This window comes from Bemisia tabaci, chromosome 4 (assembly GCF_918797505.1).
Source record: "Bemisia tabaci chromosome 4, PGI_BMITA_v3".
Classification (NCBI taxonomy): domain Eukaryota; kingdom Metazoa; phylum Arthropoda; class Insecta; order Hemiptera; family Aleyrodidae; genus Bemisia; species Bemisia tabaci.
In genome coordinates, this window is record NC_092796.1 from 4195632 (window position 1) to 4218915 (window position 23284).

Here is a 23284-nt window from a genome sequence, read left to right on the forward strand (position 1 = left end):
GTAGCACGGCAGTGTTCAGCTACCCGAAAGCATGCCACGAGTCTGAGGTCCATTGTTTCCGCTCGGACGATGGACCATCAAAATTCGCAAGCTCCCTCCCCTCCCCTCCCCTCGCCGCGACCCCCTCTCACCTCACGACAGATGAGGGATGAATTATTATGAGATGAGGACTGGGAGGACAGGGAGTGAGTCGCCTCGGGGGAGGTGGCATGGGGGGTGCCTCTGCCCAAGTCGCTCTCATATTGATTGCCCGCGCATTTGCATCAATAATTCACCATTCAACAATAATGAGGGGAACTTACCCCTTTTATTCTATTCCCATTCTCATTTTCATCCACCATGCATCGCTACACCCGCCGTTGTCAGCTCGGGATCTTCCGGTCCCCACGGCCGACTCCGCCGGGTTCCAGACGTGCCGAAACGGCAGCACTGTTTATTTATTTACTTTCCATCGCGGATTAAGGAATTTTTCGGAGCTGCCCCTCCGATGCTAATATCATGTCGCGCTCGGGGAAAACGCCGTATCGACATTTGAATGCTGCCAAATTTCCCCCGGAAAGCATTTGTCAGGGTGGCAAAATTTCATGAAAAATAAAATATCTAAATTTTACGTGAAATACACTGAAAAAAAAGTGAAGTTGATTTAACATTTTGGATGTTAAAAAAATGTGCGAGAACTTACAAACTGCTGAATTAACTGCTGCGGTAGTTACTTTAGCATTGTCCAGATGTAAAACTAACTGCCGCAGCGGGTAATTTAGCAATCTGTGAGTTCTCGCACACTTTTCTTACATCCAGAATGTCAAATTAACTTCACTTTTTTTCGGTGTATCTCATGAAAAATCAGAAATTTATGAGAGATATTGAAAAATACCGATCTTTTCGATGTTTTGCAAAATGTGAAAATTGTGACTTTCTTCTATTTTTGTGTGTTTGAGTACGGGTTGCATACTCTAGCCCCTGCAAAATAAGAAATACTTCGTAGCCTCGTGAAATTTCATGAAATATTTCACTGAAATGTCCAATCTTTCATCTCTTTCATACGTTTCATACCATCCTGACATTTGTACCGCGTTAAGTAGAAAGGAAGCGAGCCACATCAGCTATTGCCGAATTTAACCGGGCAATTTAAGTTTTCACATAAAAAGGGTTGTGTGGATTTTGGTGCAAATTTCGGTGAATTTTCTCCATAATACGAAACAAATTCCTTGACAAATTTCAAAGGAATCCGCACTAACGTTCTCTTGTAAAAAAATAAAATTTCCCGGTTAAATTTGGCAAAAGCTAATGTGGCTTGGTTCCTTTCTGCTAGATACGATTATTAAGATGTTCGTTTGCTTATTTGCTTACTTACTTATTCGCGTACTTATTTGCTTCAAAAGACGACAGCTTCGGATATATTAAACGTAACATCTTGGCGATAAAACACATACAATCGTCCAAGTCTATAGTACAGATGTTTGCCTCTCTATTTATCTCTACTCATTAACTTTCCTCTCCATTTTCTCTCACACCTTGACTTTAGTTCACCGAAAACTTGTAGGATTCCTCCGCTCCTCATTCACTCAAACCTTAATGCTTGTTCAGCTGTGAAGACAATCCTAATTGTTCATCATTTGCAAATTCATAAATTGCACAATAACTCTCCATTCGAAATATTAATGGATGTTGAAAGTCAAAGTACCAATACATCTGCAGACGATAAGACGGAAGACTTCTGTGAAAATCCCACAAGAGATGCCTTGGCAGAGGGTTTGATGTGCTTGCTAAAGCCAACTATTGACACTCTTGACGAAAGAGTGGCTGCTTGCAGGTAAACTCCCATTATTTCTTCCCCTGTAAAACACTTGTCCAAGCACTGCTAAAAAAGTTCGCATTATTTTAGTGATAAGAGAACGTATTGATCTAAGATTTGTCTTGCAAAGATTTAACCAGAAAGCACTTCTGACCAGCTCTAGAAGGTTGTTAAGAACTTTTTCAGGTTGCAGTCACTAATACTAACCATCCTGGCAAATGCTCTACTCCTTACCGTTGCCTGCGAGAATGGAGAGGCCTTAACTAGTCAGTTTTGTGACGTAAAGCTAGTAGATACATACCGAAAACAACAAGCATCTCCAGGTCATTGGTGCATCGATGAGTGAGGCAGTCGCTGCATGGACCAGTCAGAGTGGCCCTCGATTGGCTGAAGTTGCATGAGCAGCACTTTAGAATCTGAGAGGAGTAACGATTTTCTGTATTACGCTTTCATTTCCTCAATTATTAAACAATGTTATACATGGATTAGTTAGTTTTCTGATGTGAAATTTCATCCTCTCTCAAAAAGGTTTTTATGAATTTTTGCATCAGTTCAATCCCTGTGAAGATAAAGGCACAAAAGAAACATGCGTCAGGCGTTCTACCATAAGAACACATGTCAAACTGCGGCCGAGTTTCATCTCCTAGCGGTGCATCGCAGGTGTGTAGTTACGGCCTCTTCATTCTTGTAGGCAACGTCCTTACCTATTTTAAGTAGAAAAAATTGTATGAGTTTTATGACCTCAATATACTTCCTTCTTCGTATAAACCAGACTTACTCTTATACTTGTCTTCAGGTTGTCAAACATAATAGCAATCTTGCCAGAGGTACCGTATCATCTCAGCTTTTTTCCCTAACATCAAGTTGCTTAGAGGCAGAGATCATTCACAACTTATTTTAGCTGAACTTACTATCCAATCTAGCATGTGTCAATTAAGCAGCTAAGAATTTAACATCGTATTCAACTCAAAAAGAATTGCATACCAAACTATACAGATCAGCAGTGGAAGTAATCAAACTATTCAGAAAATCGTTATAATTGCTTGGCAGTATCGCTCTTCATTTGTTTTGATATGTATCTTGTATAATTCATTTTCGAAGAAAAGAATTTGTGCTCACTGCAATGTACATTCTAAGAATGTGTTACTGAATTCTCTCTCGTTGAATTACTTTTAGGCCATCTAATTTACCTTACCTGCAAAAGTACCTCTTTTTTTTCAACAAAGTTGCTTGCGTTTTTACCAAATGAAAGAAATGTTGTGCAATCACAGGTTAAGTCAGCAAGAGCTGAAGAAGCAGATTGATGGTCTACAAGAAGAGTTGGCAAAAATATCTGCTGAGCAGTCGAGCCCAATCAATTTAGATGTCTACGTCACCAAGTTAGCAAATGCTCGTCAAAAAATACTGATTGTTAGTAACATTCTCCAGGCAGCTCAGGTTTGTTGATCGTCATTCATCATCTTAGTAAGTAAATGAATGTTAAGGATGTGGTATAGAAAGTACCATTAGGAGTGAGGAAGATGCAAAATTTGCTTGGGCATAAGTGAGGTATTAATATGTATTATTCTCGAAAATTACTCATCATTAGTGCTCCGCTAAGTAGTATTAGCTATGTCAAAAATAATTAAATGTTGAGCACAAGATACCTCCAAGATCAGAGATAAAAATTTGACATGATGTCATAGCCATGGGGCTTGTTCCAAAAAACAAAAATTCTAATTGCGAAAGGAAGTAAACTTATTTAGAGTAGATTTGCCCTTTTGGAGTTAGGTCGTTTTAAGCAACGTTTATTATGCCCAATCAGGAAGGCAACCGCAAACTTATTTGGTTCTGATTGGACCCACCATCAGTCCAGAGCAGCCTCCTGTTTTTCTCCCTCCAAGGGCAGAGGTGTTGTCAAAACGACACCGAGAATTGGAAAAGCCGCTGTAGCAGTAAGCAAATTTACCACCGTCTAGTAAGCGTCTATCAGAACAGCATTCAATCTTTGGTTGGCGAGCCATCCTTACAATGAATGAGGACTGGGCATAAAGCACCTCTTAAGATTAAAAACGAAGACTTAAGACGTACTTCTGCCAGACGGAACTATGTTCATTATGATGTGAGCCCTGTTACGCATATAACCTAGTTAGTCTCAGGGCTCATGTCTTAATGCGCATAGTTCCGTTTGGCAGAAATACGCCCAAATATGAGAGGTAGAGTTAGAGATTTAGAGTTTTTCTTAATGCCATAGTAAAATTGATAATAAATAAGTGATGAAAGGAGGAGAATTTAGCTCTAAATGTTGATCTAACTTGGAGGCAGGTTGGACCCTATTGCTTAAAGCCTTAGTACGCCTAGAGCCTAAGGTAGTCTTTAAATCAACTTGCAATTTGTATAAATTATTTATCACATACAGCATAAATCACTCAATAATCAATAAAATCCGTCTCTTTTTGTGTAGGAAAGGTTGAGGAAAGTTCAGATTCAGGCAGAAAAAGAGCAAGTGCAGATTCGATCGCAGATGTCCTAGCTCTATATATTCCACAAAAAAATATGTCAATCAGTGTTCCTAAATTGGCTACTCCAGTAAGTATATTTTTATCCTGAATGTTGATTGGATATTGTGTCCTTCTTAATTGCATACTGGTTTCCCTCTATCTGGATCCAAACCTTGACACTATTGAAGGCACTTAAAAATAAATTCCCACTTGAAGCATTGTTTTATTTTTTAGCGTTTGAGTTTTTCTCAGGGAAAACCAGTGGCTTCATTGTGTTTCTTGCAAAATTATTCATAAAAGAAAGTTCTTAATTTGCATATCCCTGACGCAAGCAGAAGACCTATTCATTTGCCGCACTGTTTGAGCCTTATTGCATCACAATTCAAAAGATTAAGAAAGCTGCTGGTAACTTTCTCACGTTGTCTTTTGTCATTTGTGCATGCGATTAAAATTTGTAGATTTTCTTCAATTAAACCACTGCAAATCTTTCAGAAGCTTCAAATTTAAAGTTTATTCTGGTCGTATTCAATGTTCTTTTTTCATTATACACCATAAGGTGGTGTAAGGATTTAATTTGATTCACTTCAATTGATTAATATTCCAGCATTCCAATCTTTCTTGTAATGATAGGTTGAATCTATTTTTATTATCTTTAACAGGACCCATACCACTGCGATTTATTTTTATTTTTTATCCATGTCCTTAATATCACACCTAAGTCAGTTTTAACCCTTGTTCACCGTCTATTTAGAACAATCATCTGATGACGATGATGATGATGATGACTTTAATGTCATCAGAAAGTGAAAGTATCAATTTTGAAATTTCTCCCAGTAGTGATCAGGTTGAGGGAAAAGTAGCTTTATAATTCTTCAAAAAATTGTTTGAAGAAATTGAACAGCTTCGAAACTCAGATTTAAAAAACTCAAGGGGTGCCGAAACTTCTAACCTGCCAGTTGCAATCAGTTGCGAGGCAAAATGAGAAGGCCCTGAGAATAAGTTTTACCAATGGGGAAACTGAGGAATTGGGTCTTAAAAATGGGATGGACAACTTGCACCAGCATGGATATTATGGCGACTTGTAAGGAAAGAGTATAATTGAAAAAAGGTAATTTTTTTAAAAAAAATTTGTGGTGAAAGGAGTTTTCAACATGGAAAAGCAAATTTGAAAAATGGGAAACCTATGAAATTCCTGCATCCTTGAGACTTCATGCAAAATTCACTAATGTCCAGTGTTTATTTCTTTTGAATTACTGTATCCTGGCAAGAGGAGTGGTGACTATCCATGTATCCGTTTCCACAATCCGTCATCCTAACTCTGAGCATTTGGACATTATATGCCCTGTAATGCAATTTAGAGACTTGTATATTTTTCCAAGCTTCCTTAATTAACTGAAAAAAATGGACATTAGTGACTTTTCTGAGAGCTGATTGAATCATCTAACCAGCATCATGCATCTTTATGATAAAACCGTTTTAGGATTGGTCGAGTGATCTATCAGAAAATGTCTATGAGCCAAGCGAAGACTCTTTTTTGCTCTTGGATGCCCTTGAATCAGATCTCCATTTCATTCAAGAAAAAATTCAGCCACTGGTTTTGTTGGAAGTTGGCTCTGGCTCTGGAGTCATCATTACAGCTCTCAGCAAATTCCTAGCTGCTCGTTCATTTTGCATGGCAGTGGATATTAATTGGGACGCGTGTGTAGCAACTTGCGAGACAGCCCGGATAAATGATGCACAAGTAAGTTGTGAATGCAACTTTTTTTTCTCTTCTCCAAGCTTGATGTAGTGCAAATAGTAAAGACGCCACCTCTACAAATTGGAGATAATGTGAGGAAAAAGTCACTCTCCAATCCTCTGTCAATCCGCACATGAAACAAGTATGTTTCTCCTGAAAGGGCATGTTTTGAAATTTTGGTTCTAAGAACTGTACTAATCTTTATCATGTGCCTTATTGAATATTGTGTATTACAAACCTGTACAATTGTACTATTCAGCCGGCTTTGATAAGTGACTATGTAGGGTGTTTTGTCAAGGTATTGGAGGGAGCAGTAACCAAATTTTCAAAATCAAGTTTCCGTCAAAATTCTACGAATCTGATGTAATTGAAGTATATGATTCAACCCTGTGTTGCCACCCTCTTACTGGATGTTGTCTTTGTCATCTCTCAGGAGGAAACAAATCAAGCATAATTTTTGGCAGCCTTTCTTTCGTCATACTACTCTCATGACCGTACCATACTAGTTTTGTTTATACCGTCAAATACAACACAACTTTCGACCTCCATGATATGACGCACTCTTGCTCTTTCTAACAAATTTTCTTTCAATCCTCCAGGTTGACGTTATCCAGATGGACTTAGACTCTGCGCTGTGCCTAAACAATCAGGTAGACTTGTTGGTGTTCAATCCTCCTTATGTTGTCACTCCTGATGAGGAAATTGAGTCAGGTGGAATAGTTGCATCCTGGGCAGGCGGTAAAACTGGACGGCAAGTTTTAGATAGGTAAGATGAGTTTCCAGAACATTATTGTTCATATCTTAGTCAGTGGTGAAAGATTTCGTTTTTTTTCTTTTGTGATTTTGTTTCAGAGGTAAACTGATTTTTCTAAATTAGAAAATGAATTCTCCTGAACCTGACCAATAATAGCAGCCTTGTACCTTTAAATTAACTTAATTTTGAACAATTAGGTATTGAGCGAACTCATCTGATACATTTTTCTTGACACCAGCATTGCAATATCATGTATCTAAGGTTGAACAGAATTTGACTTTCAAAGCACAGTAAGATATTGTCTCAGATCACTCTAATTTTGGCCCCTTTTGAACTTTCAACAAATTTTACCAGCAGTGAAATTAGAAAAAGACGTATCTTGTTTTGCATTGACCCATCCTGATTGTCTCAGGGCTCCTTCCCATCTCTCACTTCTCTCCGAGAATATTACTCGTCATTTTAACATGAGATTTCAAGATGCATGTATACTTAAAAAGGCAAATAGGAATCATACATAATCAAGTGCCATAATGCTTATTTGATGCTTCTGAGGAAAGTAAAATTTAAGAGGAAATATGTGAGGTTATCAACAGCGACACATATTTTTCTAGTTTCAGTGTTTAAATACACTTTTAATGAAACAGCACAGCTGTTAAAGACTTTCATGCATCAGTACTTCATAAGTTAGGTAGTTTTCTAATGATGGTCTTCCTGTAATTCATTTCAGATTATTGGGAAACTTGTCATACCTCCTCTCTAAAAATTCTGTCGGTTATTTTGTGGTCATCGAAGAAAATCAACCCGAGGCAATAAAGTCGAAATTACGATCTGTTGGTTTTACCGCGGAAACAGTTGCGAAACGTAAAGTTCGCAACGAGGCTCTATCCATTTTGCGTTTCCAACCTCTGCTATAGCTTTATATCTTGTCTCGTAAGTAACGTTTTGTAATTTGTGTATAATGTATATTCTGTTTACTTTTTTTTACTGTTTTATATATTTTCTCTTATTTAAATTGATTCAGGTTACTTAGTCGAAAGTTTTATGAAATGTTTATTCTAAGTTTCTGTCAAGCTGAGTCCATAACATAACAAACCAGACATAATTTCTATAAACAAATCAAAAATAAAACAAACTCTTTGAAATATCTACAACATAATGAAAGATGAATTCTTCAAATTTTATGATGAATTCATGCAGTATCTCTCACACACGTATTTGTTCAATTAATACGCCCTCAATAAAATCGTTTAACACTGAACACATACCACGAGGATGCAAAACTTGACGCTTCAAAGTCTTGCACTTATGTTCTTTCTTCTATATGTATGGTATGCACAGCTCCATTGTATCACAGTGTAATGTCAATGCTGTTCACTGGGTGCCTGCAAATTTGACACAAAATCTTGGAAGAATTTTCCCTCAGAAAATTGGAAGATTAATTGGTAGTATTGGAGAATTCTAAGGTCTATTTAAAAAAAAAGTGTGTGGGAATTACTTCTCGTTTTTTAATCTATTAAATCATTGCATCGGTCAGAAAATTTGGGGAATTTTTTAGGTTTTTATGTTTGAGAGCCTGAAAGAGCCATGGTGTTATGTATCTAAAAGTATTTTTTTCTTTTACTGTCTATTAGACTTTTTAATCCGTATTTATTATCATGGTTATTTTCGTAAGGATTTTGTTGCCTTTTTTTGTGAAAGAAATTTTTTGTTTTAAAGAGTTTGAACTGCCTATTAATTATTATGTGATGATTTTTATCATATTAGAAATCACTAGTGGTACTAAATAAGGTAATTGGTGGTTTATATTATTTGTTGAAATAAATTAGCTCATTTTTTTTAAAAAAAATTTTCTTGTTTTTTAAAGCTGTTTAATCATGTTAAGTATAACAACTAAAAAGCCAAACAATAATGTTATAATGCAGGAATTTTTTTCATTACAATGGAAAGGAGGTGGTGAGCTCCAAATTGCACAAGCATTTTTAATTTTCTCACAATTAAATTAGCCAATTTGCCACGGTACTCAATTTAACTCGCTCAAGTTTCATTAATAGTAAAAACAGGCAACAAGTATAATTTTTTACACAAGAGCGGGCAAGCAGGTACGAACACCACAAGAAATCTTGATGGGCCTGTCAATATTTAGGATAATTTCAGACCAATTTATCTCCTTCCTAATGCAGAAAACCACTGATTTGGGTCCGTTCAAGCACTATAGGCTGATATTCTCAAGCACTATAGGCTGATATTCCCAATTACTCTTCTGATCCCAGTCTGCCCCTGGTTTTTCAATTATTGTACGTCATCAAGAGTCCTCTGTAAAAATGTTGAAATCAAGGATATTTAATGCTAAATGTCGTAAGTTCATACACTGTGTTTTTCACCCTTACCAGAACATAATCATATGGATTGCATTTTGCAAAAAGGAACCACTAGCATTGCAATGATACTAAGATCGTGCAACTTCATCCTTTGCAATAAAATTGCGGAAATTGTGAAAAACTATGAAATTTAGATGGTAATTTTTTTCTTAAATTTACATTTTTTAGCGAGTAAAATAGAAACTATTAAGGGATAACCTGGTTTTTCCTCCAAGACAAAAGAAGTTGCACAATCTTAGCAACATTGCAATGCTAGTGGTTCCTTTTTGCAAAATGCAATCCATATGTTCTCTGATAATTATACTTTCATTGAAAAATATCAAGTGATATTGATCACGAAAATGGCAGTACATTAACTTTTCTGGTCAAATCTTCACCAGTATTCATCCAAACCTTATATTACCTTTGCATACAAGCTTTCAGCTGGCTTCAGTTCCGCTCATCATCTTTTTCTCCAATTCAGTGTGAGATTAAAGTAAAGTGGTACCAACTTATTTTCATTATTTACAACATTCATTTATTTGAATTCACAAATTATCTTAACTACATCGAACATTTATTGAACTATATATGTACATAAACAAAAAAAAACAAACAAAAACTCCTTAACATCAACTGTAAAAAACAAAGTTTCCGCTTGGAAGATTTTATGTTTCGTTGTTATAACCCTTCTCGTTTCGGGCTTTCCTCCCCGCAAGAAAGGGAAGGTACATAATAATTTATTTATTTTTTCATGAATCAGTATGCAATCACAACCCATAGGTTCGTAAAATAAAAGGCAGGGAAGAATTTAGAAGCTATTAGATTACTGTGGAAGTTTGTGAAATGAGTTACTCTGTCGGTCAATGAATTTACAGGGAACCATCAAACAAATTATACTTTTTTTTGGAAATTCTTTCTTTAATTTGTTGAATTAGAACTGAATGTGAACTTGAACTCTTCCTGAAAATTTCTCTCAGTTAGAGAAGAATTATAATTGACAGGAGTGGAAGAAAGAAACAAATCAAACAAGCATGCAAGAGATGCAGCCAAACAAATACATTCTCTACGGGTAAAATTGCACGAAATTCACGCTGGACTTGTCATAAAAGTCTGAAATCCATTTCTTAGAGCGCAATATACGTAGTTTGTAACATGATTTTCAAGTTTCCTGCGTCTGCAGGCAGTTTTTCTCGGTCACGGCTGACTAGATCTTCGCAGGCGGAGGAGTGAGAAAAACTAATCACTAACTTTTTCTATTGTATGATTTCAATTGTTCTCAAGCATTCCTTTCCTTTTTCTTCCTTTATTTTGCAAAAGCAGGGGCTGTTAATCAATTGAAATCTCAAGCAAGGAGAGTTTATAACAGTTCACAAGATTGTTTGTTGATTTAGGTTTGGTCTCTCCCTGGGCAAACCTGACTGTTGGCCACCAAGAAAAACCGCTTGTATAGGCGGTAAACTTGAAAAAGCGTGTTACAAATTACACGGATTGCGTACTAAGGGGTGGATGTCAGACTTTTTTATGTGTTTAACTTGATTTTGTAGGGAATTTACGCTCAAAGAGTGTATTCAGTTGGCTGTATCTATTGCACGCAACAGACCCATTCCTCAAATTACCTTCCTCATAGTCGCTTGGAAAGGAACTTTCTATTTTCATCAGTCTGTGAAATTAATAATATCCATAACAGTAAAGCATCTTATCATGGAAGTTCTTTTTTCTGCTTAACTTAAGTATTATTCTAATTCCTTACTTATCATTTATTTTAGTTTTTACTACAATTTAGCACCATGCCTTACTTTAGTTAAAAAAAAATTGACCCTCTCTCACAAGTATCATTCAGTAATTCACCTGATTAATGAACAATCCTTCATTAATCTCATGCCTCAACTATGATTTTTTTGGCTCTTAATATTTCCAGTTGCCCTCGACTAGCGAGAGAGAAACGGTCTCACTCCCTTGACAGTAAGCTCTGAAACAATTTAGCACATTGGTCCGCTAGAAAAGGTGCAAATGTAAGCATTCTGATTTATGATTTCTCTATAAAATTTCAAATAGTACCTGACTCTTCCAACAAAAATCACTAAAATTAACCCTGACCCAAGATATTAACGTTTTTATTTAGCAGTCAACTCAATGCAGTCCAATTTTTTTTAGTATTTCTAAGGAAGAGCCAAATTCTTAACTAGTATAAAGAGTTATCACAAACATTTTAACTTTGTTGGCAAATGCTCTTGAAAATGTTTAAAAACAGAGCTCTGCTCTCTTCCTCCTAATTTTTAAACCAACTTTTTCTTGTTACGTGTATTTGATAGACAGTACCTATACTTGAAGGAATCATCACTAATATAAACTCATACTTCAGACCAGGTCAAAAAATTTGAAGGGTCTGATACAATCGCCCTTGATACTGGTAGTCAGAAAGGTAGGTCCAGCTCTGAGCTAGACAAGGGTGGAACATTCATTACTCGTATGTCATCTGCACTGGAGACTCTCATAGAGACAGGAAGAATATAAAAATTAATCACATTTGAACATGTAACAATGCCCATGGCACAGCAATGGAAAACCTAAAATGTCTTGATTTTGCATGCAGGCAGAGTGTTGAAAAGACCATTCACTCACTTTAAAGTGTCTAAAAGGGGAAAAGGCAATGTTGGAACTTGCTCATCGAGGAATTCTTTAAATCATTAGAACATCGTAAAAATCGGCTCCGCTACAGTCAACCCTCCTCTTTATTTCCATTTTTTCCATGTGACAAGGTTTGTGGTTGAAGGGGCTCTCTTATCGATATTTATTGCAATAAAATTAAACCAAGTCATAAGTTGCAATTTTTTTTTTGTATTGCAAATTGCATACTTCTCTCACACATTGAACATATTTTATTAATTCCTGTCAAATCTCGGCATTAATTGACTCAATAATGTAAAAATATTGCGATTTCATGGTAAAATAAATTGCAATTTAATGCGATAAAATTGCAAAAGTATTTCAATATTTTCGCTGCGCCATGCTAATTGGGCATTTGTGGAGCAATTGAAACCTAGCACCCGTCCTTTAAAAAAAACATCCATTGTGGATTGTTGTAAGCTCACCAAAAAATGGTATTTCATCTTTCAATCCTCTTCATGCACAGTGGTTTTGAAGCAAAAGTAAATTTGGCAAAAATGTACACATAAACGGTTTGCAGGGGGTGAGTCTTACATCTTAGCTGATCCTAATTTCGAGGTATCGCAATTTTAAAAGTTTCGTAGTAATTGCAAGTTTTCCACTAATTTTGATTCGCTTTTTTGTTTACTTGTCCATCGAGTCGGTGTTGATCGGTTCACTTTTTTATTTTTCTTTCGATTCTTGTCGATCTAATACATATCCTCTCGTTACTTGCAGACTTCCTAGTGTGCTCTTTTTTTTAAGGAGCAATTTGCCTTCAGTTACGTCTGCAGCAATTGTTGTTATGAATATGTTGGGCGCGCCGATTTCCGCTCATTACATTCTTGACTCTCTGAAGGCGTTTTATGTGCGAAAGCAATTCGCCTTCAGGTGCGTCTGCAGCAATTGTTGTTACAAATATGTTGTGCGTGCTGATTTTAACTTATTACATACTCGACTCTCTGAAGGCGTTTTATGTGCGCAAGTAGCGCAATCTGTCGGAGAATGGACGAAGTAGGGATTTAGCGATTCACTCAATCTCACTCCTGCTGTTATCCGACAGAGTGCTCTAGTTTCGCACATTCAACGCCTTCAGAGAGTCAAGTATGTAATGAGCTGAGATCAGCGCGCACAACATATTCGCAACAACAATTGCTGCGGACGCAGCTGAAGGCGAATTGGAAACAACCGTATAATACATGTTGAAAAACATGTCACCTCTTTAATTAATATTGTTACCAATTGAGAGTTGTATTTTATGGTCATTTTATGGGGGATTCCTTTTAAGGGGACGTGAGCTCGCCTTACGGCGTCATTCGAAGGGGAGGGGGTCAAGTTTATTCGTATGTAAGCCCTCCCGCTTCCAAAAAATAAAAATAATACCTAATAGTAATATTTCTTAGAAAAAGAATTTTTTGTTTCTCGGTATTTTCAGGCTTTCTCCGTTATGGTTTGGATAATTGGAGGGTGTAGGCTGTAGGGTATAGTCTCTGGTCTGGTCAGTCTTATGTAATTCAAAGATCGTGATGCCAAAAATACATACCTAGTAGGAGTTAGGATAGGATGGCGATACCTGATACTAAAAATCATTCTGATTTGCAGTTTTTGGAACCTACTTGTCATTTTTAAAAGTAGGTAAACCCATCGAATTTTCTTTTGATTTTTCTTTGCCACACATCAAATATAGAATCAAATATTCCATTAAAATTTCTGGAAAGTATAATTCTGGCGTATCTCTCCTTAAAACGAAACAAAAAGTTAGAGGAACCATGCGCATACTGCACCATCACAATCTTGTTACGAGTCGCATACGGGTTCTCTCTGCTGAAATCAGTCAATTTAAGCAGCGACTTCAGTGATATCGAGTTTGAAACCCTCCAGGATAAAGCTTATCGAGAGCCTCCTGCATGGACTCCCAGTCACACTCACAATTGGACCGCGTTTAACAGAAAGGAACCAAGTCACATCTGTTTTTGCCAAATTTAACTGAACACTTTAATTTTTAACGAGAGAACGTTTGTGCAGATTCCTTTGAAAATTTGAAGGAATTTGCTTCGTACCATGGAGAAAATTTACTGAAATTCGCAAGGAAATCTGCACAACCGTTTTCATGTAAAAAATTACATTGCCCAGTTAAATTTGGCAACAGCAGATGTGGTGGCTTGGTTCCTTTCTGTTTAATGCGGTCCAATTGGATCGCATTTAGCAAAAAAGAACCAGCGCGATTGCGATTATAGTGTTTTCAAAATCGTGCATCTTGAAGATGCACGGATGAAAGGCCGGATTAAGGGGGTGGCTACATGGGCCGCGGGCAAATCTATAGGGGGCGGCAAATTTTGCAATTTTTTAAATTTAGGTTTTAAAAAAAAAATCGGAGTTAGAAAAAAAATTACAAACGAGAGAAGGCGACAAAATCTCTCATTTCCTGAGAGTATAATAATTTCTAACTTTTCTCGTCTTTCAGAGATACAAGAGACAGCACCTTTAATTATTCAAGTTAAGAAGAAACCAAATCGTTAAAACACACGATTTGGCTCGGAACGGCGCGACGTAGAGAGAAATGATGACGAGGATTTGAGATGAAAAGGAGAAGCCCTCGGCGCGGCGATCGGCATGTAACACATATTAGCGCCTACAAGACTGCACGAATACTTCACGCATTGCATCAAACAGAGTGCGGTCATTGCGGTCAGCGTAAAACGGATAGCGCCTACAAGACTGCGTGAATACTTCACGCATTGCGTCAAACACAGTGCGTTCAGCAGCGGTCGGCGTGAAACTCACAGCGCCTACAAGACTGTCGGAATACTTTACGTATTGCGCCCAACACGGTGCAGTCAGCGCGGCGCGGCGGCGGAAGTTAAAATCATTAATCCGCAGTTATGTTTGTTCTTTCATAATTTTTTCATTCATTTCTTATGAATGGAAGGCCTTGTCCACACAGAGATAGGTTTACGAAACTAACTTTCGCACAAAGTTCCGTGAACTTTTGCTAGTAGTGTTGACAGGGCTTTCGCAAAAAAATGTGTTCAACACGAGTAAACGCGTCTTATGCACCCCTCCCCCGCTGGCACGTTCATTTGGTGGTTTTTATTGATGTTTCAAAACGAATAAGAAGGGGGCGGCAAAATACAGGCGGCCCATAGGCGGCAAGTAGGCAAATCCGGCCCTGGCATCTTCCTCTTTTCTTTCAAAAATACTCAATATTTGCACAGTGTTAAAATTTATACCATTATTTTCCGTTGAAATTAACAGTTTCTTGGTGGAAAGCTGAAAATATTTGCTATTCTGAGAGACTTTTTAGATAAGTATGGAGAATCAACATTTTTACAACACTGTAAATCGCACTAGTTCCTATTTGCTAAATGCGCTCCAATTGGACCACGTTAAGCAGAGAGGAACCAAGCAACATCAGCTATTGACAGTTTAATTTTTCACATGAAAACGGCCGTGCGGATTTTCATGCAAGTTTCAGTGAATTTCTTGCGTAGTACGAGGCAAAGTCCTCACATGTTTTAAAGAATCCGCACAAACGTTCTCTTGTAAAAAAATTAACCTGCCTAATTAAATTTGGCAATAGCGGGTGTGGCTTGGTCCCTCTCTGCTTTACCTACCTGATCCAATTTCAGTGCCTAATCGGTCCGCAGGCAGGGTGGCATGAAACGTAAGAAAGCAATGAAAGGTTGGAAATTTCAGTGAAATATTTCATGAAATTTCACGAGGCTGTGAAATATTTCATATGTTTCAGGGGCTAGAGTACGCAACCCGCACTCAAACATACAAAAATAGAGGAAAGTCACAATTTTTACATCGTGCGAAACGTGTAAAGGAACCGGCATTTTTCAATATCTTTCATAAATTTCGGAGATTTCATTAAATTTTTCACGTGAAATTTCAAGATTTCATTTTTCATAAAATTTTGCCACCCTGTCCGCAGGCTTCTCGAGCGCGATCACTTAATATCACGGATTAAACGATTTATCCAGGTCTACATCAAGTAGGGTCCGCCAGAATTCTGGACTAGTCCTTGCGAGTGCGAAGAAGACATATCCGAGTGGTGCGAGAAGGTCTCGTCCGTGGAGTCGGAGAGCTCCGGGTCCTGGTCCTGCTCGTCCTTGACGGAGCACCCTTCCTCCAACTTATCACCCTTCGGCTTCTCGCCCTTCTTCACGTAGTCGACGACCAACTCGAGGCCGATGAGCGCCCGCAGGTCCTTGGTCTTGTCCCCCTTGGCGGTCTCCTCGGAAGAGGTCTCTGGCGCCGGAGTCTCGGGTTCTGGTTCCGGCTCGGACTCCTTCTTGTGGCTCCGCTCCTCCTCCTCCCTCTTGATGCCCATGTAGATCTTCTGCAGGTTCTGGAGGATGTAGTTGGTGCTCTTGGTCTGGACGGACGCCCGCGCCACCTCCGGCTGCCCCCGCGGCTGCGGCACCCGGAACGCCGAGCTCTGCCGTTGCTTGAAGAACGGAAACCCCAGGATCGGCTCCAGCTTTTTGTCCTCCACCTGCCAATCAGAATACATTTTTAGAATACAGTGTTGCCACAGTCACGGAATACCGGGAAATGTCGGGGAATTTTACAAAGTATGGGAAAACCTGGAAATGTCAGGGGAAAGGACGAAAATGTCAGGTAAAATTGTTGAGCCACCTCTATTTGCCGTCTATAGAATGGGTTTGACGTTTCGAACATCACATTTTGTCTGAAAACTATTCCTAATAATGCCTTATTAATCATGTAGCATATCTTCAATGGTCAAAGAATTTCACCAAAATATGTCAGGGAATGCCAATTTCCCTGATTTCCAGTGGCGTGGCGTGAATTGCGATATATCGATTGTTATGCCATTTAAACCTATGAAAAAAGATCGATTATCAGGGTGTTTGCAGCGAACACCTTAGTAATCGATTCTTTACCATAGTTTCAAATGGCGAGATATCGATAATCGATTATTCACGCCGCACGCCACTGCTGATTTCCCTGATTCCCTCAGGGAAATTTCATTCTCTAAATTCTGTGGCAGCCTTAAATAAAGAGGTGAGAGTGTTACATAACACCACAAAGTCGCGAGGTTTCATCTCTTTCACTTCTTTACTCAAGATCGGCCGTTGCAATATTTTTTTTTTTTTTGAAATTTTCCTGCAAATTCTTTTGGTAGTTTAATAAAAACTCCCTGAAATTGCGCCGCAGAAGAGCCGAGCTAACAAATTAAAATAAATAAATTGTTAGCTGAAATTTTAAAGCGGTGTGCAATACAACTAAGTTCTCCTGACTGTAGCTAGACACATTACCCAACGTTTTTTACCCGATACCTAGTTTTGTCAACAAATTTAATCCAAGTTAAACGTTGGCTGTGTTGCTCACGCAGCCCTCAAAGCGCCCGCTACAAATAAGACAAACGAAGCCAACATAACATGAAAACAGAAAAAAGAAAGGGCTCGCTTTGATGACGGCGCAGAGATACAACTATTCGTGCTGGATTGATGTCCGTGTTGTATCTGCAAAATTGAAGGCGCGATGCGTGAACTCGCAATGCTTCCACTCTATGCTGTCAAGTGTCAATGATGTGTCGCTTACATTCGGGAGATAAGGTAAAAACCAAGGCCCGATTACATCTCTCCTATCTTCGGCTACTTTGCTATAACGTAGCCTTTAAAGCACCACTACAAATGAGAAAAACAGAACCAACACCATATGGAAATGGAGCAAGGGAAAGGACACGCGTTGATGACGGCGCAGGGATACAACTATTCGTGCTTGATGGATGTCCGTGAAGTATCTTCGAAGTTGAAGGCGCGATGGCGCGAGGTGTGAGCTTGTGATGCTCTGTTCTATACTGCCAATGAATTGTCGCTTTGATTGGGGAGGAAAGTTTTTAAAAATAGACCCAAAAGCGTCAGTTCAGCCGTGTTGATACTTGATTTTTTCTTTTGTTTCAATTTGATGTCATATTCTTTTTTTAAGATGTCTTTGTTACCTACGTCTAAGTTGCGGATGTGCCGGATCGATAAAACCCGCGGGGCACGTTTTTTCAGCGATCCTTGGGTCAATTGGACTCTGCTTTGGCATCTAAGGGTTATATTTTACTATTTGACGGAATCTCAGCACCCATATTATTGTTTGTAACTGGACTTGGTAAACTATTAGTTCAATGACATTGCACAAAAAACTTTTAGAAAGACTTTATAAATGGACCATAAACACTTTGGACCAAACGAAATTGGGTAAAGTGTCTGGCCACCCCCTTTAGACCCATGTTTGGCAAATAGGGAAAAGGGGTGAATCCGTAAAACCATAACACTTCTTCCCTGCTCCTTTTCTCTTCTTTTGATGGTGTTATCAGGGGCAACTTCTGATGACATCAATAGGTGCCTCTGATAACATTATCAACAGGTGCCGAAAAAGACGTCAAAAATCCCCCTCCCCCCAAGCCATGGGGGAATCTACGAAGAGGAATGATGACAAGTAGAGATGGATTAATGGATATATTTCTGCCAAACGGAACTATAGAGGCAGGTGAGAAAGAAGGGGTGTGCTCGTTAGTTGAGGGCCGTAAGAGTGAGTGGGAACTAAAAGCGACATTGACGTCCAGGGTCGGACTGGCTCGCATCTGAGGGCGTGGACCCTTGGCTTTAAAGGGGTGAATGTGATTTTCCCTGGTAAGGCAACCCCTACGTGGAGAGAGGTTCAGACATTTTTGGCAAAGCAGCAAATGTTCACGCTATTTTCAGGTTCAAAGTTTATAAATCGCACATAGTAGAAATTGCGAGATTGAATGTATTGAATTAACCGACAGACTTCTGAAATTAAAGAATTCGTAAAAAATTAATGCCACTAGACGCATCCAAGCACCATTATTTCCAAAGAATCGAGCCAGTGCTGCGGTTTACACGAGCCTAAGACGTGGGTCTGCGAATCCATCCTAAAAAAAGAATCAGACAAGAACCTGAAAAAAGAAGAAAGAACGAGTATCAACACAGCCGAAGACAGGAAAGACGTATTCGGGCCTCCTTTTTAACTTTTCTCCCGAATCTGAGCAACACTTCATTGACTGCATATGCAGAGCATTAAGAGCTCACGCTTCGCGTCATCGCGCCTTCAATTTTTCAGATGCAGCACGGACGTCCATCAAGTGCGAATAGTCGTATCTCTACGCCGTCGTAAACGCGCATCTTTTCCCTCCCTCTATTTCCCATATTGTGTTTGTTTCTGTTTGTCTTATTCGGAATGGTGCTTCAAGCACTACGTGAGTAACACAGCCGAAGGTAAGAGAGATGTGTTCGGGTCTCTTCTTTAACTTTTCTTCCGAATCTGAGGGACACCTCAATGGCAGCATACTATAGCAGAACATTGAGAGCTCACGCTTCGCGTCATCGCGCCTTCAATTTTTCAGATGCAGCACGGACGTCCATCGAGTACGAATAGTTGTATCTCTGCGCCGTCTTAAACGCGCATCCTTTCCCTCGATCTATTTCCATTGTGTTCGCTTGCGTTTGTCTTATTCGCAATGGTGCTTCAAACTAGTAGCATAGAGTAGAGTATTGCGAGTTTACGACTCATGCCATCGCGTCTTACATTTTTCATATGCAATGTGTACACCCGTCTTGCGCGAATAGTTGCATCGCGTCTACACTGTAGATGTCTCTTGTTTTTTAATTTCGAGATTACGGTTAAGTTTGCCCGAGATATGCTATGGTATGTCCAAATCAATAGTTATTTTGAAACGGAAGAAATATGTTTAAAGGTTTCTCAAGAGTCTATAAAGGGTGCGTTTGTGTAAAAATCGAACGACCATCGCTTCTGAGGGAGTTACACATAGCGAAAGAAGGAGGGGATGATAAAGCGCTTGTATGTCAACAAAAAGGTGAAAATTTCACAGAAAAGTGTTTACGCTCAAGAAAGTAGTTCTTGGACCTCTGTTCCCCACAAACATGCGTAAAGGCACCTTTCTTTTACTCCTAACTCTCTCTTCTTCCGTTCATTTAAGACATTTTCCGCATATTTTCTCGACCATACCTACTTTTTTTTTTCTTTCTTATTTTGCTATCTGCCAGAGGGGCGCGTTTTCGGCGCGCCGAGGGGGCATATCGACGGTGAAACTACCAAACCACGTATCTCGTTTGCGGTGTTTAAAAATCTACGCTCGCATTTTATTTTTTTGAAGTCGACCAAATCAATATCATTCTTTGAAATTTTCACAGAATTTTCTCCGCACAAAGAGGAAAAATCACAGACATTTTCAAGACTAGACGTTAAGTAGTTTTTCATTTAAAAAATAAAGTATGACAGGAAGTCTGCGACGTCGCAAACCGAGATACGTGGTTTGGTAGTTTCACCGTCGATATCTGCTAATGGCAGATTGGCCTTATGGCCAGTCAGAGCCTGTTGACGTCAGCGGCAACGAAGCCGTCTCCGTTGTCGCTCTTGGTCGGCATTGACTCATGAGCCCTGTCCACAAGGCTCTTTTCCCACGCCCACAGTTCTTCAGTGCCGCACTCAAGGCACGGAACCTTAGGCGCGTCTGTCCGCGGCGTCCTGGACGCCGCGGAGAGACGCCGATAAATCTGTCTGAAGATTTTGCGCGGGGACGGCACCTTAGCGGCGGAGAGACGCTGCGGAAAACGCCGATGGAGGACGCTCCGATCTGTCGCCAACAGATCGGAGCGGAGACGCCGACAAATTCCGCTCAGTCCGCTGCCTTTCCTACCGATTTTCGAATGTGTTTAGTTGGACAAACCTGCAAATCGATCACAAAAGCCGTGAATTGATCGACAAAAGCCGTGAATCGATCGACAATCCCGCGAATCGATTGATGAGAGCCGTGAATCGATCGACCCACCCGTGAATCGATCGACCCACCCGTGAATCGATCGACATAAGCCATGAATCGATCGACAAACCTGTGAGTCGATCGAGAAACCTACGAGTCGATCGATAAACCTGTGAGTTGATCGACAAACCCTGAATCGGTCGACCAAGCTGTGAGTCGATCGGTTCACGTTTTGGTTTTTCGATCGATTCATGTCGATTGAATTGATATCGGTTTTTTTTTCAAAATAAATTCGTCAGTCACTTTTCGTCGATAGATTCACGTTTTTTTTCGATCGATTCATGTCGATCGAATCGACACCGGTTTTTTAATAATTTGTCCATCGAATTTATGTCGATCGATTCACGTTTTTATTCTTCGGTCGATTCTTGTCGAGCGAATCCACACTCTCCTAAAAAAAAGCGCGTCCAGTCATTTTCGCGGCTCAAATCATCTTGTTCGATGAACGAAAAATCGAGAAATTGACAGCGGACAGAGCGGAAAAAATCCACGAATTCCGCTCCTAAGGTGCCGTGCCCCAAAATGTGAGCGTCTGCTCGCCCTCGACTCGGTAGCAGAGTTTTCCGCTGGCGTCCAGGACGCCGCGGACAGACGCGCCTAAGGTTCCGTAGCTTCAGTTGGCACATAGTTCCGTTTGACAGAATGTAAAATCCTGCCTTTCCATTTCTCCAAAGGGAATTACGCCCACTTTTATATTGTTTCTTATGCAGCTTTCTAGAGCACACCCCATCTTTCCCACTCGTCCATACTTCCGTGCTAAGGAAGAACGCCGCATAAACATTCGAGAGTTGCCAAATTACCTTCGATAAAATGTTTATTTTTGAGTAAAGATATGTATATTTTCCCCTGAAATTTTCAGGAACTTCAGGTGAAATTACCAACAAAATTATTTGAAAACTTGGAAGGAAAATATTCAGAAGTTTATCAAGAAATTCGTATTTGATCAAAGGAAATTCGGAAACGCCTGAAGGTTCATACGGCGTTCTTCCCTAGCACGGCAGTATAGTTCTGTTTGACAGACATACGGCCAAATGTCCTTTTCTACCCGCATCATTGCCACACGGCTCGTCAGGATACCATTCACGGAAAAAATTAAATTGCTGATTCAACAATTCAATTGCTAAAAACAGTGAGTGCGATGTTTCAATGTAGATTTTACAACAAAAAAATGCTACTTAACCACTCCCGTGGTTAAATTAGTTTACAATGTGGTTAGAGTAGCATTTTTTTTGTTGTAAAATCTACGTTGAAACATTGCACTCACTGTCTTTAGCAATTTAATTGTTGAATCAGCAATTTATTTTTTTCCGTGTTGGATGGTCTTGATTGGTCTCTGAACCCACCTGAAGTGAGCCGGTATTCAAAATACCTGCAAGTTGAGCGGCTCTTCGGGCGTTTCCTTGGGCTCGGGCGCCTTGCCCTCGGGCCAGGCCGCGGCGGCGCCGGCGCGGAGGTCCATGAGGAAGTTGAGCGGGTCGAACTGCGGCGGGACGGGCGGGTAGAGGTGCGGGAACCAGAGGGGGTTGATCATGAGGTCCGGCCCGAGGCGCGGCGGGAGGGGGAGCTCCGCCTGCATGGGGAGCATCGGCGGGAGCACGTTAGGCGGGGCCGGCGGCGACTGGACCCTGGGCGGCGGCGGCGGCGTCTTCGTGGTGAGTTCCAGGGGCTCGGCGGCCTTGGCCTCTTTCCAGGAGCGCTTCCGGCCCCTGCGGGAACCGGGCGGCGGCGGCGGGCCGAGGCTGAGGGTGGTGTCCTTGGGAGGCGGTGCCGGGGCGGCGGCGCGGGCGTGGACGAATCCGCGGAGCATCTCTGAGAAGAAGAAGTTCTGCGGCCCGACCGGGATGTTGTAGAGGTAGGGCGGGGTGGCGGCCAGGAGCCGCGAGACGAGGTCCCCGCTCCGGCAGTCCGGCTTCGGGCCCATCGGCGAGGGCTCTCGCGGGTAGTTCGACATCCCGCCGGCTGTGAACACAAAACAATTTCTCGTCAGAAAACACGAAGTTATACGTTTCTGAGACTGCCTTTAACAGCAGGCTGATTGTTCAAATTGATAGACAAAGCTATAGACAAAGAAGACAAAAGGGATACGGACTGATCCTATTGGTGGAAGTAAATGGTTGCAATGGACAAGGAGGTAAGTAGTAGACTAACTAACGGAACTCACGAGAGACCCGATACTTAGTCCATCATTTTCTCCCTTAGTCTATAAGAACCACCCGAATGAACCAATAGGATTACTCCCTACTCCCTATGTCTTCTTTCTCTATCGCTTTGTCTATCAATTTCAATAATCAGTCTGCTGATGTGTACTGCCGCGATAGAGAAAACTGCCATAGAAATCTCACTCAATTTCGCCTGATGCAATTGAAAACTCGAAGAGAACTCGAGATAATTTTTTCTTCGAATTTTTAAAAAATTGTAGGTACTAGCACTGCAATCTAGAGCATCAATTCTCAAGTTTAAGTCTGCCGTCCACATCAAAAATGCAGTAACTTTATTCCAAATGCTGTATTTTTCTTCCTCTTGCACTGCCCTATTGCAAGAAAAAACCGATTTCTAGGATGTTTCACTTTTTCATGTCGAGTTCCCAATGGTAGGTACCCATATTAGAGTTGACTCGATAAGATGGATGAATATCTGTTGGCTTTTTTGTAAAACAGCACTTTGACGGCAAATAATTGAAAAATGCT

The 23284-nt window shown here is 40.1% G+C and overlaps 2 protein-coding genes across 2 annotated transcripts; one reads left to right on the forward strand and one right to left on the reverse strand.

The window, feature by feature from the left end:
• Positions 1-1450: 1450 nt before the first annotated feature.
• Positions 1451-9774, forward strand: LOC140224377 (methyltransferase N6AMT1-like). The gene is made up of 7 exons (XM_072299055.1): positions 1451-1813; positions 3067-3232; positions 4239-4306; positions 4880-4895; positions 5756-6016; positions 6613-6779; positions 7495-9774. Exons 1-7 carry the CDS (start codon positions 1662-1664, stop codon positions 7679-7681), a joined length of 1017 nt encoding a protein of 338 aa, XP_072155156.1. The 5' UTR covers positions 1451-1661; the 3' UTR covers positions 7682-9774.
• Positions 8375-22551, reverse strand: LOC109031180 (uncharacterized). Its single transcript, XM_072299181.1, has 2 exons — positions 21967-22551; positions 8375-16274 (listed from the first exon to the last, which is right to left on the reverse strand). The coding sequence occupies exons 1-2, from the start codon at positions 22546-22548 to the stop codon at positions 15762-15764; spliced, it is 1095 nt and encodes a 364-aa protein (XP_072155282.1). The 5' UTR covers positions 22549-22551; the 3' UTR covers positions 8375-15761.
• Positions 22552-23284: the final 733 nt, after the last annotated feature.